We start from the raw sequence: 15,617 nt of genomic DNA on the forward strand, positions 1-15,617 counted from the left end.
GTATTTTCCTATCTTTGATTATGCTTATCAATTCTTTTTGTTTACTCATGCGCCGAAGTATCTCATCGTTGGTAACTTGTTGTATTGATAGAATTCTTAGCATCGGTCTGAATCTATAGATTTCAGAGACAACTATTCTTTTTTTTTTTCATTTCAGAGTCCATTGTCCAAATTACACAGCCATTGAGCAATATAGAGAAAACGTAACATTTAATCATTCGGATTCTGGGCTCCAGACTAAGGTTTGATCTTGTAAAAAATATTTTGATGTTCATGAATGTTTTTCGCTTATTTAATTATTAATACGAGTAGATTTCCTCAGGTTCTTAGGCCGGGATATTCTTCATCTTCCCACGTTTTCGCTTAGTGGCGCCGAGCTAAAAAGAAGGAGGAAGGCCAGAGAGGCGGCGGGGAAGGCACCTACGGGAGCCACCCATCCCTCTCTAGCCCCTCCAAAAACAAAGGTGAGGGTGCCCGCATCGGGCCTTTGGGGCCTTTCACCCAGGGTGGTCGCCTGGATCTACACTACTGTCATTAGGCCAATGCTAACTTACGGAGCCATTGCTTGGGTACCAAAAGTGCTACAGGCAACAGCGATCAACAAACTAAACCATATTCAACGAATGGCTTGTATAAATATAACAGGTGCCATGAAAACAACACCAACTGCTGCAATGAAGTTGCTCATTGGCATTACCCCTTTAGAGATGTCAGAGAGGTGGCGCTGATGACGATGATGAGATTACGCTCAGCGGGTGCAAATCTTGATGTAGGAATGGGACAATTGAGATGTCGTTTCTGGCGGGGTGAGCTGGAGGCACTGCCCCAGCTACATGCGACCCATGGATGCGACTCAATTAAACCTACGTTTGTCTTCGACAAACCCTACAAAATCGAAACAAGATAACATAGGGAGTCAAACGTGGCAAATGCATATTGCATCTACACCGATGGCTCCAAAACGGAAGAAGGCTCAGGATGCGGAATACACTCCAGATCACTGAACCTTAGTATAAAATGGGGTATGGGCACCAGCGTAGTTCAGAATGAACTGGCTGGTATCTCCATAGTCGCAAAAGAGATAATCGGGAAAGTTATAGCCGGCAAAACTATAATAATCTGTACAGACAGCAGACAAGCGCTACTAACCCTGAACAGACCACGTGTCATATCAGGGCTAGTAATGGAGTGTCATGAATCACTAGCCCAAGCTTCGGATGGTAACAACATCATCCTGAGGTGGGTTAAAGAACACAACGGAAATAAAGGCAACCACATTGCTGACCAGCTAGCTAGGAAGGCAGCAGGCCTGAGACTCTTAGGACTTGGTGATCTTGTTGGCTGGTCAACTGCAACAATCGCGGAAAAGTACTTGAGAATGACCAGGAAAAACCTACGCTTGACAGCTGGTTTTTTAACTGGCCATTGTCAACTAAGAAAACACCTCCGCACACTGGGGCTAGTAGACAAATCTCTATGCAGGAGGTGTGAACGAGATGACGAAACTGTCGAGCATGTCCTATGTGAATGTCCTACGTTAGGGCTAACTAAAAATCATATGGATTTAATACCAGTAGCGCCATCTATGTGTCAGCCTACGAACTTTTCAGCCCGCCGATTATAAGTTAGGAACATGGAACACATTCTACTAATCGTAAACAATGATAAGAAAATTATAATACAGTGGTGAGCTGGTTTCTCAAATTATTGTCCTTTATGGGACGCCATTAAAAATTGAGACTCTACTTAAATTAGGTTTGAGACTCAACTTAAATTAGAATTTATTGGCAAAGTAATTATATCAAGCCTAAATTAATTATCATAATTTATGATATGTGTACTTAATTGTACAAGAGCAAGTATGTACAAGAGGTATCAAACTTGCTCTTCCAAGCAGTGTCACTTAGTAAAGCAGTGTAAAGTGTGGTGATTACCAGCAACTATATTTGTTGCAACTAAAGTTTTATAAAATATTTTACAAAATCTTTTTCTAACATGCAAAAATAAATCATACATATATGACTATGGCTGTGAGATGATCTCTAAGAAGCGTTTAAAGCAAAGCAGAGGATACAGGTATTTATTAACACCTGAACTAATTAGCTTACTTACCATCTTCACCATTTTTATTCGTTTGTGTCCTGTCATGTATGATTCTCCTTTCTTGAAGAGCTCTGCTTGGAATAAGTCCAGCTCTCATATTTCTGTCACCTTCTTTTCTTGCTTGCCACCTTAAAACAATAGAGAATGAAATAGTTTAGAAGGTCAATTAATTAAAGAAAAATATTCTAAATTGTTAATTAATAAATTAAGTATCTAAAATACTGAATATCTGAAATTAAAGAAATCGACTTAAACTATGTCTCTTCAATAAATAAGCTTCAAAAAATAACGCCATGAAATACCATCAGAAGAAATAGAGGAAATTATTTAAAATTAAAAAGTACTATGAATTTATAATACATTGAGTAACACTTCAAATTTATCTTTAAGGAGGACATTTTGTAGGCTGGTTTTCAATTAAATAGATCAACCCCTTAGCGAGGGGGGAACGCAACCCCTAAAATCTAACTTGAGAGGAGCTTTGAGTAAAGGCAAGCGTCCACAGGCCCGCATCGTACGCAACGGATTTTAGTTTGCCTTGTATAAAAACTTATGTAACTGCGTCCACTGATCCGCATCGTACGGATCGCATCATCGGCAAATGCCGAAGCGATGCCTCCAGAGGCAACTTTTGCGATGCGTGCCGATGAGTCATACGGAATGCCGATCAGTGGACACACCCCACGCGTTTAACATTTTTAATATTACGTACAAAATGTTATATATATTATTTTCAACGAAAACTTTTCGTTTATAAAATCTGTTCGTTCGTGCGTCGCCGCTCCTGCAATATTTAGAGGCCACCTAGCGATGGATTCATATGTAGTTTTTTCTAAATATGAGAACGGCATTTCGCTATCTCTAACCATATTCGAGATATCCGACCTCAAAGTCGTCATTGTGACGTCACAAGCCTTCTTTAAATATTTATTTTCTTCCGGCAGAGAAACGTCACCTAAACTCGCTTTCGTTTGACGCAACTAAACGTTAACATAAAATAGAAATGTCAAATAAATAAATTTTATTTATTTATGTTAATGTAATGTTAAGTTATTGCCCGGTTATAGATAAATGAGAAATTTAAAGAGATAGGTCAATTGGTGTACTAGTGGTATTACCACTTGTACACCAATTGGTATATCTCTTTAAATTTCTCATTTATCTATAACCGGGCTATACAGTTCACTATTTTTAACGAAGACTTTGTTTAGATTGTATTTATTTATTTTTTCGATAAAATAGTTTAAATATTAATTTTTTGGCAAATATTTATATAAATAAATATAAACAATATAGTATATCCGCTTCAACATCACATTCGGCTATAAACGCCTGTAGTCGTAATCATCACGGCGTGTATCCGAGCCGCTTGTTTTATTTGAGCTGTCTACTGAATGATAAATAATATTATGTAGCATATTATACTTATGTATTATTATATACAGCGTGTCTACTTGGACACATATTAAGGGACACTTTTTTATTTTTAATTTTACGAAAAAAGTTATTCTTCATAAAAAGTTCTGTATGGTCTAAAACCGAATATTCAACCATCAGATATCAAATTTATATTATACGAGGTAGGTATGTCGAAAAATATGAAGTTCGATCAAGATTAAATCATCTTTATTTTTCACAATATTGAAAAGTGTTATTATAAAAAGTTGTTTGGAGTTAAAAACTATGTTCTAATATATGCAATTACTTGTACATCCTTCTAATGAAAAAAAAATATTTGAATTTTTTTCTCAAATTACGGATACCAATATCATTTTCATTTATAACTCTTTTATTATTAATTTTACGAAGAACAGTTATTCTTCATAAAAAGATCTGCATGGTCTAAAATCTAAGATGCAATCAGATATATCAATTTTTATCAATTTTATTCGAGGTACATATGTCAAAAAATATGAATTTCGCTCGAGAGGAAAGTACCTTTATAGTTCACAATATTTAAATTAGGATATAATTGCATATTAAAACATAGCTTTTAATACTAAACAATTTTTCATAATAGAAATTTTCCATATTATATAATAATTTTCCATATTATAATACGTAAATAAACAGTTTTCGTTATGATAATGCTCGCATTTTCAGCTTGTTAATAGATAACTTTTTGTACGTAATCAAACAAGTAAACTCAGTTTTAACTTTTATTTTATATTATATAGGTATATTCAGAAAAAATATCACAGGCGATGATAATATTACCCATTTTTCATGTTTATTGGTCTTTCTCAAGATATCTCGAGTATCTAACTATGAAAATTATTCTCCTTAAAAAAATAACATATTTTTCTAACTAATTATATATTTGAATATAAAGGAGAACACAAAGCTGTTACACATTTATGTAAATGGAAAATAGTAGGCTGAAAACTGAAGACTCTTAAAACAATGAACTTAGATGAAACAATGAATATTAGAGTTGTTAATGATGTTACTAAGAGAGGTGTAAAATTTATCTCAGATATTTCATTGTCCCTCACAAAAGATGAAGAAGCAAGAAAAGTGTGTTACAAGTAGTTGACAACCTCAGAAAGTATTTTACCAATTTCAGGAAAGCAACGTTGATTAATCTTTAAACACACTTTTACTGATGTAGGTAGTAACTATTTTGCATTTAAATTGTAACAGCTTTGTGTATTCCTTTATATTTAAATGTATAATTAATTAGAAATATGGGTGCTACTATGCGGTCTACTGTCGCATTTCTACTATAGCTTGCAGTCTACCGAGAGAATCGGTGTATAAGCTGTAATATTACAATGCCGACAAAAACATGTTTACAAAGTGAGTAAAAGTGTGATAGTGTGTGATATTCTCTATGATCCGATTCCAAAAATTATGCTTTCTTTTTCTAGATTTTTTTTCTTCTTCTTCCTCTTCTGCTAACAAACAAGCAATAATGACTTTTGATCTTCATCGCTTTCCTTCATTCTCACAAACACTTTCCGCAGGTACCTACAATCACTACAAAAATCCGAATGAAGTGGCATCGGCAATCCGATTGCTGATACTGAGATCGGCAAATCCGATCGTTGCCGATACATAGTGGACGCAGTATGAAAAATTAATTCGTTTGATGCGATCCGTCCGATGCGTACGATGCGGACCTGTGGACGCTTACCTTAATACCTCATTTTAAAGATCATTTAAATACCTTTTCAATAATGACACATGCGGCAGAAACACGACCCGACACAGAGAGGACAAAAAGATTGCTCGAAACAGTGGAGATGAAAAACCTTCGAAAAATCGATGGTAAGACTCTATGGGACAGAGCTAGAAGTACAGATATACGACAGGGATGCAGGGTGAATAACATTAATAACTGGGTAAGAAACGGAAGAATAGAATGGAATGACCACATAAGTCGAATGACACAAACAGAGTAGTAAGGACAGCGAGAGACGGTTCCACAATAGGAAGACGATCAGTGGGAAAACCACGAAAACGATGGAACGACAACTTACTAGAGGCACTTTGAAAAAACAGATAGAGTCATGTATATGCAAAAAGAAGAAGAATAATAATATCATACAGCTGATGTTTCTTGTTAGTACTTTCAGAGAAATCAAGTAAAACTGTGAAGATACTTCACTAATTTGCAATTGAACATAAAAAATTAATGAAAAGTATCTTCTTTTATTAAATTTTCGAAAGGCTGTTCATTATATTCTAAACTATGAGAAAATCTGCTCTCAAACTCATTTCGAAAGGCTGTTTATTATATTCTAAACTATGAGAAAGTCTGCTCTCAAACTCATTTCCGAAAGTCCGAAAGAAAAACTTCTGCTTGAAGTTCTTCTCCTCAAATTTTTCAAATCTCGAGGGTTTGGTTTATAAAGAAGCCATTTTAGATGCTCCCAGAAGAAATCTACAGGCAGTAAGTCGGGTGATCGTAGTGGCCATTCTATAACTCCTCTTCGACCAATCCATCTATCATAAAATTAATCATTTAGCCATTGTCTAACTCTCTGACTAAACGAAAGTAGTGTGCTGGACCTAGATCTTGCTCAAAGTACCTACATAAGATCTTGTAAAATCATGATACCAGAGACATTAATTTGATTTTCGAAATTGATTGACGAAATTAGTTTTTGTAAGGGATCTTTTATTTCTTCAAAGCAAATTTACGTAAAGCTTACCAGTTAGATTTTCTTCAATAAGTAAAGATCGAATCATGGTATTCCCAAGAACACGAGATCAAAAGCTCACTGTCTCTGAATATTGTGTATGATCTTTCGTAAAAAGTCGTGGATTGTGAATTTGAAGGAAATTGTGAGAACACTGCACATCGACAGCACATTTGCTTGATGTATCAATTATTTTATTTTGTAGAATATATTATCTTCTATGTAATTGGAAGAATTATAATGGAATAATAAAATGAAACTAGGTAGGATACGTGGCAAGACAAGACAACAAAAGATGGACGAGAACCTTGTAGACTGGAGATCTGCGAAAACAGTCAGTAGAGGAAGACCACAGAAATGGTGGCTAGATGACATCAAAGCAAAAGTAGGGAGAAACTGGCATCAAATATCATAAAACAGATAATAGTAAAGAACTCATGGGGAGGCTTTTGTCCAGGAGCGGATGCAAACAAGTTGAAAGAAGAAGATAGATATTTAAAACATTTTATTAACATGTAATTACTTACCAATAAGCGTCATCTTGTGAAACTATATGTAAAACATCTCCTTTAACAAAATCTAAACCCGCTTCCTTACATGGAATGTATGGATCAACTGAGGAATCATAAATAAAGTGAGCTCGAACTCGAACTTTACTTTCTCTAGCTCCAGATTTTGAGTCGGCCGGCACTAGTTTAAAAGTTATTGTCCCTTCAGAGTTTTGCTAAAACAGAAGTAGGTTTTAAAATGATTTAAAATGCACTAAACAACTCAGTTGCTGTAGAGTTATCTACTGTCTCACGTATAATAATAAATGATATAAAATAAGAAAGAAGAAAAATTGTATATATCTGATAAGCATTTCGTTAAACTTGGATTGCTGTTTCATTCTGATTTTATCAAATTTATATTAATAGGTACACTGTTTATAAAAATAAAACAAGAATCTTACAATGAAGTCAAAACTAATAGTGTAATCGGTATATATTTGTTAAAATTACCAAATTAATGAAAATACCAAAAGGATTATAATTTTCAAAACGTTTTCAGTCCTATCAGAACATCATTAGTAAAACCTGAAAGAAAGTAGTCCCACTTTAATTTAATGAAGACAAGTGGTAAACTGTTAATCTAAAAATCATGATCACTTTAAGCCAATTTCAAAAGGGTATAAAAACCATTAAACTACAAGACATTGGAAATATTATAAAAACTATGTTTTATACCGTTTAGAAAGTGGCTTTTGGCAAATGCCAAAGTAAGTAATCATACCACGTAATTGTTGAATTAACAGACAAAATTTATTCTCTTATTTTAATTTGTACCTAATTTAAAACAAAAAATATATATTTTTTTTTCTATTCTCATATTATAATATATCAATAATTATGATTTCACTACCTGTATCATAATGAACTTCATTATGATACAGATTTTCATTACGATACAGATTTTTAACCAATAGAATCGCGATATGGCATTCGTGTACGCCACATATTTGTGTACGATTATAGAGACCTGTTATAATCTGAAAATTTATTTACAATGTACATTTTTGGGTATATTTTGAAAAAGAAGCCACATCTCGATAGAAGGTGACTTATCAAAAAAATACTAAGAGGCAAAAAAGTTTTAAAAACACTGTGTTTAATGGTACCACAATAATAGTTGAATTGGAACGTACAGAAACATTTAGGGGGTTTAAAGGAACAAACCCCCCATAAAATTTGTATGTAAATATATTAAAAAAGAAGCCGCATCTCGATAAAAACTCGCTTATATAAAAATACTATAAGGCAAAAAAGTATTAAAAACGTTGTGTTTAACTAATAGGCTATTGATTATATTCAAAATTAGATAGCTTATAATTAGATAGTTTTTCTTGCAGATTTGGATTCGTTACGTAAAAGTAGGCAACTTTTATTCAAGACATTTTTTCGAACTGTGGATAGATGGCGCTACAATTGGAAAAAACGATTTATCCTGATACCATAGGTAAATTATAGAAACGGTCTAATATCTCGAGAAATACACTTCCAAATGAGAAACGAAAAAACAGGTTTTTAATATGTTTCGAAAACCTATCGATAAACACCAAACATGACCTTCTAACCCACCCCCTGGAGATGGGGTGGGGGGTAAATTTAAAATCTTAAATAGCAACCCCCACTTTTTATTGCAGATTCGAATTCGTCATGAAAAATTAAACAATATTTATTCGAAACATTTTTTAAAATTGCTGATAGATGGCGCTAATAAATCGTATTTTTCCAATTAAAGCGCCATCTATCAACAATTCTAAAAAATGTTTCGGATAAATGTTGCTTAATTTTTCATGACGAATCCGAATCTGTAATAAAAAGTGGGGGTTGGTATTTAAGATTTTAAAGTTACCCCCACCCCACCTCTAGGGGGTAGGTTGGAGGGTCATGTTTAGTGTTATTCGATAGGTTTTCGAAAAGTATTAAAAACCTTTTTTTGGTTTCTCATTTGGAAGTGTATTTCTCGAGATATTAGACCGTTTCTATAATTTACCTATGATATCAGGATAAATCGTTTTTCCCAATTGTAGCGCCATCTATCCACAGTTCGAAAAAATGTCTTGAATAAAAGTTACTTACTTTTACGTAACGGATCCAAATCTGCAAGAAAAACTAGGGGTTTCCATTTGAGATTTTAAAGTTACCCCCCACCCCACCTCCAGGGGGTGTAGTGGGGGTTGGTGTTTGGTGTCATTGGATAGATTTTTGAAAATTATTGAACACGTATTTTTCTGTTTTTCGATCCGATGTTTAGTTCGCGAAATATGCGACCGTTCCACTACTTTTGGGACACTCTGTATAATAATACATTATATATAGTATATATAATATAATATTATATTATATATTATATGATACCTAATATAAAAAAAATGTTATTTTTTACATTTTTTACGATTATTTTTAAATTTTCTCATTATAACTTTTTTCTTCTACATTTAGGTATATATTATATTATATAATAATAAGAGCTTATTTTGTTTACTTTAAAATGGTGTATTACAAAACATTCTAGGATTATTTTTGAATAAGATATTATTTTTCAAAATGTAATAAGTACTTGCAACGATTTTTGATTTTAGTATTATTTTTTAAATTTCTCATTATAACTTTTTTTTTCTTGTACATGAATATACTATATATTGCTCAATAAAGAGAGCTTGCTTTCTGTTCTTTAAAACGGTGTATCATCTATATTTAAATAATGGAAACCGAGTGATTCTTTGATATTTTTTACCTGTATTATTTAAAATTATTTCTTTACAAAAATTACATAAACATTAGTCTTAGAAAACATCACTTTAGTTAAAATTATTTAAACGTTGACATTTAAAAAATTTTCAAAATCAAAGTCCATCTGTTCGTTAGCATTAGCTTCAATATCTTCCTCTGACACCTCAGTTATCTTAGAGTTCCCACAATTAGTACCCATGCACATGCACCCTTTGCAGAATATTAAACTACTAATTCCTATCTTCCTACAACCGCAGATTTTTGTACATCCTTTGGTACATTTACATGCTATTTTTTCAAGCAAAGCTTGTGGTGCAGGAGCTTTGACAGCAAATATTGAAATTAATCCATATTTTGAAGTTTGCCCGGCCGAGTCACGTGGATCGAAAGTATTACCTATAAAAAAGAAGATTTAATCATAACACACAATCACATAAAAAAGTTATAATGGGAAATTTAAAAAATAATCCAAAAATCAAAAATCGTTGCAAGTACCTACTTATTACATTTTGAAAAAGCATATCTTATTCAAAAATAATCCTGGAATTTTTTATAATACTTATAAAACAGAATAAGCTTTCATTTTTATTATACATTTAATATATACCTAAATGTAGAAAAAAAAATTATAATGGGAAAGTTAAAAAATAATCGTAAAAAATATAAAAACTCGTTAAAAGTATAAAATCTTGAAAATGATAATCTCTTTAAAAGAAGTCGTACAACATTATACAGTAGAACATTTTAAAGGTAATTGATTTCTATTCCTCTTACATGTACCATTGCATATGCCTAAAGCTGCGTAGAAAAAAGTTACAGAACAATATTAGCGAAATAACAAGGAAAATTGCCCAAAATTGATGTGAGTGGCGAAATTTGAAAAATCATATTTTGAAAACTGTAAATCCTAATGACCTCTACCAAACATCATTTTAAAGAGAAAATAATGTAACTTTTTTTTCTGTGAAGCAATGCCTATACCTATATCTCCGTGGACAAAAGTTATGGGACAAAAAACAAAATTTCTTTCTTTTGGGTTTCTTTGTGCTTTTTCTTTTGAATATATTTTAGTAAAAAAAAGTATCTTTGACTTTCAAAAGTTATATTTGGATAGGAAATTTAACCAGGAACAATTTTTGTGTAGACGTATTTGTACCAAAAGTGCATAGAACTCACCCTAATGTAACCTGTGCCCAGGGACTAATTCACCCATTTCTCAAAAACGCACCCCTTTAAATGGTAGCACTCCGCGGTTTTTTCATATAAAGAGATTCATTGACCATATCAAATAATAAAACTCCGTTAACGTTGTAGTTCCTTTCTATAGTACATAATCAATAGCCTATAATGGTACCACAATAATGAATTAATTGGAACGTACACAAAAGTGTGGGCGGGTTTAAGGGAACAAAACCCCCATAGAATTTTTATGGGGTGGACAAATCTCACTATAATTTTGTTTAAAGATGCTCTTCCCATGAGAATGATACATGTTCATTTTCAATAAAAATTTTTTGATAGTTTTCGATATATTGAAAAAAATCGATTTTCATTTTTGTAACTTCAAAGGGCTGTTACTTTTTTTATGAGCACATTTGTACTAAGGTAAGTTAGGTTCAATCGAACTATTTTTGACTCCAGAATGTCTGGTATAATTTATGGCCAATCTTTTCGGGACACCCTGTATAATTAAAGATTTTCCGATAACATTGTTCAAATATAGATATGGAATAATCTGCAATGAATGCATAATTATGCTTTGAAAAGGGCAGTGGTTAATAATGAGTGTCGATAATAAAATTTTACCTTATTTTTGATGACAACCCCTTGCATTGGGCAATACAAAAGAGCAATAGTTGAATAGATATAATCAGACGTAATCTTTTCGAGAAGAAAGTTATTTAAAAAGGAAAAAATAAAAATTAACAACATTAAATTGAGGGAGAAAATGATCAAAATGAAGTCCCAAGAAATACATGGAAAATAAAGACTTGAAACGCTTAAATATCCTCCGTGGTTTAATATATCTGTCACATTATTACTACTAATATAAAACATATTTCTATTAATATAAAAGTCTAAACGGTACATACCAAAATTTGTAGAACATCATTGGGCGTTTTACCCTCAACAGTAATATTATTAACTTCAACTACTTCATCTCCAGGATGAATTAATCCGGATCTATCAGCAGCTCCACCGTGCATCACTCTGGCTATCACAATTTTTCCTGTAGTTTCGTCGGTCTTGATAGTAGCTCCCTTAATGTTTAAAAAAATTAAAACGGTTTAAGATATTAAAGTAAATAAATGTTAATGTAACAAAATGTTGGCAAAATAATTTAAAATCATGATTGTTAAGGAAGGAACTAAAAAATAATAAGTTTCTTATGGCAACGAAAAACTTCCTTAAGTGCATTTTTTATTCCAGGTCTGTAGGTTGAAACCGTCATCCCATTACTAACATTAAGGCCTAACTCGGTCGTATAAACTATCATCTAGTTCCTACTACCTGGAATGGATTGTTAAAGAGGATAGTAAAGTGTGTACACATATGTAGACACTTCGGCGAGAGAATCACAGTGAAATAATACAGGTTTAACTGCATGCAGGATGGTCGGAGGAAAACGAAACGGTCATTATCAGGAACTTCACCCACATTTAAAAAAAAACAGCAACGCGTCGATTTTTAATGCTTCTTCTTCAAGTGCCATCTCCGCGTCGGAGGTAGGCAATCATCATAGCTATTCGGACTATAGAGACGGTTGCTCTAAAAAGTTTATTTAGTGTACAGTGTACATCCGTACCATTCTCTCAGGTTGCGCAGCCATGATATTCTACGTCTCCCTATGCTTCTCTTTCCTTGGATCCTTCCCAGTATATTGAGTTGGAGTAAGTTGTATCTCTCTCCATGTGTAATACACACACCCAAACTTATATGGAATCACCATGTATTTCAAAGTTCTATTTATTTAAATAATGAATGGGTTGCATGTGTGAGTCCATACTATTGTAGTAAAGAAAAAAGAGATGTTCTTTAAACCAGACCACTTAACTAACTCTGGTTTTTTGTTATTTGTAGCATTTAATTTTACTTTAACCGGGACCTGAAGATGCTGTGAATATTGTAGACAGCGAAACCGGTCTTCAGTTGTAAAATAAATTGTTTGTGAGAACGTCTCTTTTTTCTTTACTAGAATTATATTTATTTCTTTTGAAAAAACTTATTATTGTTGCGAAGAATAAAGGTTTTTATTGAAAATAAACAAGTATATAAGACAATCGGATAGTACAGCTCGGTACGGTATAGGTTATTTGCTTGAGTTGCATTTCTGCATGCACTGTTCTGGATACAACAAGACCATCACCAAAACTCTCCTGGACCCAAAAAATTCAAATCTAAGATTTTTCTGTAAATTATGTGATTCGCCTAGCCTCAGATATTTAAATGAAAAAATAACAAATCTATCAAAAAATCAGATACCTCATGAGAACTTTAATGCCTTAATTCAACTAACTAAAAAATTGACTGATAATTTGCCCGTTTTCATAGAGACATACGATTTATTAACAAAAAAAGATGGCAAATTAGATTACCTTACAAAAAAAATTGACGAGATCCATAAATTAAATAGCCTGATGAATCCTGAACATCTTTTAAAATCGGTACGGCAAATGCAACAAGATATCTTCAATATATCGTCAGTTTTTTTCGGCTGTTCCGATGATACTATTAAGGTTCAAGTTGAAGACTCAAATTCATCCGAGATAAAATTGGGATTACAAAGGCTATCTGAAAACATCAGCGAAATATCTAATCAGATAAGTAATTTTTCCAGCAAACTACCTGCTATACAAACTGAAAAAGAGGTATCTAAAAAAAAGATAGTGTATGTCACTTCAAGCACCCAAACTGAAGGCCCTCAACATTTCCAAACCTGTCCAGAAAGAAAATCAAAAGTTTCAGAAGATAAGTGTCATTTTGTTGTTATCAGTAACTTAACCGCAGCATACACCCCTATACAAATAGTACACTACATTAAAGAGAGGCTAGGTATCAAGGATTATATTAGATGTTACGCTCTCCCTAAAGACGCCAACACAGCAACTGGTTCCTCATTCAAAATAGGCATAAAATCCAAACCATCTATCGACTTATTATTTAATAAGGAAATTTGGCCACCTGGTGTCAACATTAAATGGTCTATAGAATCACCACACTCTGAACCAAAGACTTCATCTGAAGAAAATATGAATCCGAAGTACATCAGAAGCCAGGTTAGCTTGGAAAACCCAATTACCATTCCAAGCAACAACAAAAATGAAGTTGAAGACACCAATATATTTACAGACAAGCAGGCCATCACAATTTGCAAATCTCAAGAGCCTTTCCGTTCCCATATCAATTTTGTTAAGAAAGATACTTTGGAACCATCCATAAATTTGGATCCTTTAACACCACCAAGAGTTAGACTAACTAATAACTCGAACAGTCGATATCTTCTTGCAAGATTAAGGGAACCGGACATCTTAAAGGCAATTAAACTACATCTTGCTTTTCTTCACGATCAGCCTGCTTCTGTATTTTACGACGGATATACCAACACCAGCGTGAAACTCTTTTTGGCTTCCGAAGGACTACCTACTAAGACTGAAGAACTACGAAAAGTTCTTCTAGAATTTAACCATGCCTATGGAATTGGTCCAGCTGAAGTGGAAGCTGATCTTGCCGCTTATAGGTCCTATCTCACTTCGGAAAGAATTATACACCTACAAAAGTCAAGGGAATGTCACCGAAGTTATTATTCCACTGGCTCTCCAAAGCGAAATTTTTAAACAACACGACGTGTTCTGAGGGACTAGAAACCTCAAATTATTTTAGTGATGACAACTTTGGCATGGTTCTGATTAATATTCGTTCTATAAGAAATAAAACTGATGAATTGTTTTTGTTTCTGGAGGAATTAGGATTTCCTCCGATAGTTGCGGTTACAGAGCACTGGCTTGAAGTTAACGAGCCTTTTTTTGTAGAAAAATATACCACAATTGCCAGGTATGATCGTCCAAGTTCGGCTCATGGAGGCACCCTGATTCTCTCTAGAAATAATGATTTTTCTCTGATAACAAAATATGACTTTTTGTTAAGTGAATCATTCTTTGAGTTTTCCTTAGTTTATAATAAAAATCTTAATCTTTACATTATTTGCATTTATAGATCACCTGATTCTACCGTGGAACTATTTTTTCAGAACCTGCTAAATTTGTTAGATGACCTGCCTCATAAAAGCAGAAAAATTCTATGCGGTGATTTTAACATTAATTATGCTGCTGCTAGTGCTACCCAAGTGTCCCTGGCAAACATATTTGAATCGTATGGTCTCTCAATGCACGTTGATTCTCCTACAAGGATTACAAAAACTACATCTACCATAATCGATTATATTGTCTCAGATTTCTCACCCCTTGATGTCTGCTCTACAGTTATTAATGCGGGACTATCTGATCATGAAGCAGTGTATACGAAGTTTAACATCTTCAGCAAACCCTCCTCAAAAACCCGACGTTTAGGTAGGATTTTTTCCGCCCAGAATTTTCGTAAATTCCAAAATTTATGCTTGACTTCTGAGTGGCAATTTCCTTCTATAGACGTGGACTATAATTTCAGTGTTTTTCTAGATAAGCTTCTCCACATCTTCAATAAGGCATTTCCTTTAATTCCTATTAGGCCAAAACATCGGAAACCTTGGGTTACGAAAGGTATTCGCATATCAGCTAAGAATATGCGTTCACTACTATACATCAAGAAATTTACTACCAATGTTGCTGTCACTGAATATATTATGAAGTACAGGACAACATATCTAAAACTTGTCAGGTCAGCTAAAAAAGCCTATTATCAAAATCGTCTGGGAAGCTCTAAAAGTGTTGCAAAAGAGACTTGGTCTATAATAAACGATCTTCGAAATAAAACTCACAAAGCTCAATCATTTTCCCTTCCAAATCCTGAAAGTCTAAACGACTACTTCGTTAATGTGAGTAAAAATATAACATCAACAATTTTGCCGCAACAAGATCCCATTTCCTATCTTCCTAAT

At 33.4% G+C, this 15,617-nt stretch overlaps 1 protein-coding gene across 3 annotated transcripts in view; it reads right to left on the bottom strand.

Moving 5' to 3' along the window:
- LOC114324565 (MAGUK p55 subfamily member 7) overlaps positions 1-15,617 on the bottom strand; it is a 109,402-nt gene that overhangs the window by 32,746 nt on the left and 61,039 nt on the right. For all 3 annotated transcript variants that reach the window (XM_028272429.2, XM_028272430.2, XM_050657179.1), the window contains 3 exons: positions 11,617-11,784; positions 6,776-6,972; positions 2,113-2,231 (listed from right to left, as the gene is read on the bottom strand). In XM_028272429.2, coding sequence (XP_028128230.1) covers positions 2,113-2,231; positions 6,776-6,972; positions 11,617-11,784 — 484 coding nt within the window. The remainder of the gene's footprint in view (positions 1-2,112; positions 2,232-6,775; positions 6,973-11,616; positions 11,785-15,617) is intronic.

This window comes from Diabrotica virgifera, chromosome 7, assembly GCF_917563875.1.
Source record: "Diabrotica virgifera virgifera chromosome 7, PGI_DIABVI_V3a".
Lineage (NCBI taxonomy): Eukaryota > Metazoa > Arthropoda > Insecta > Coleoptera > Chrysomelidae > Diabrotica > Diabrotica virgifera.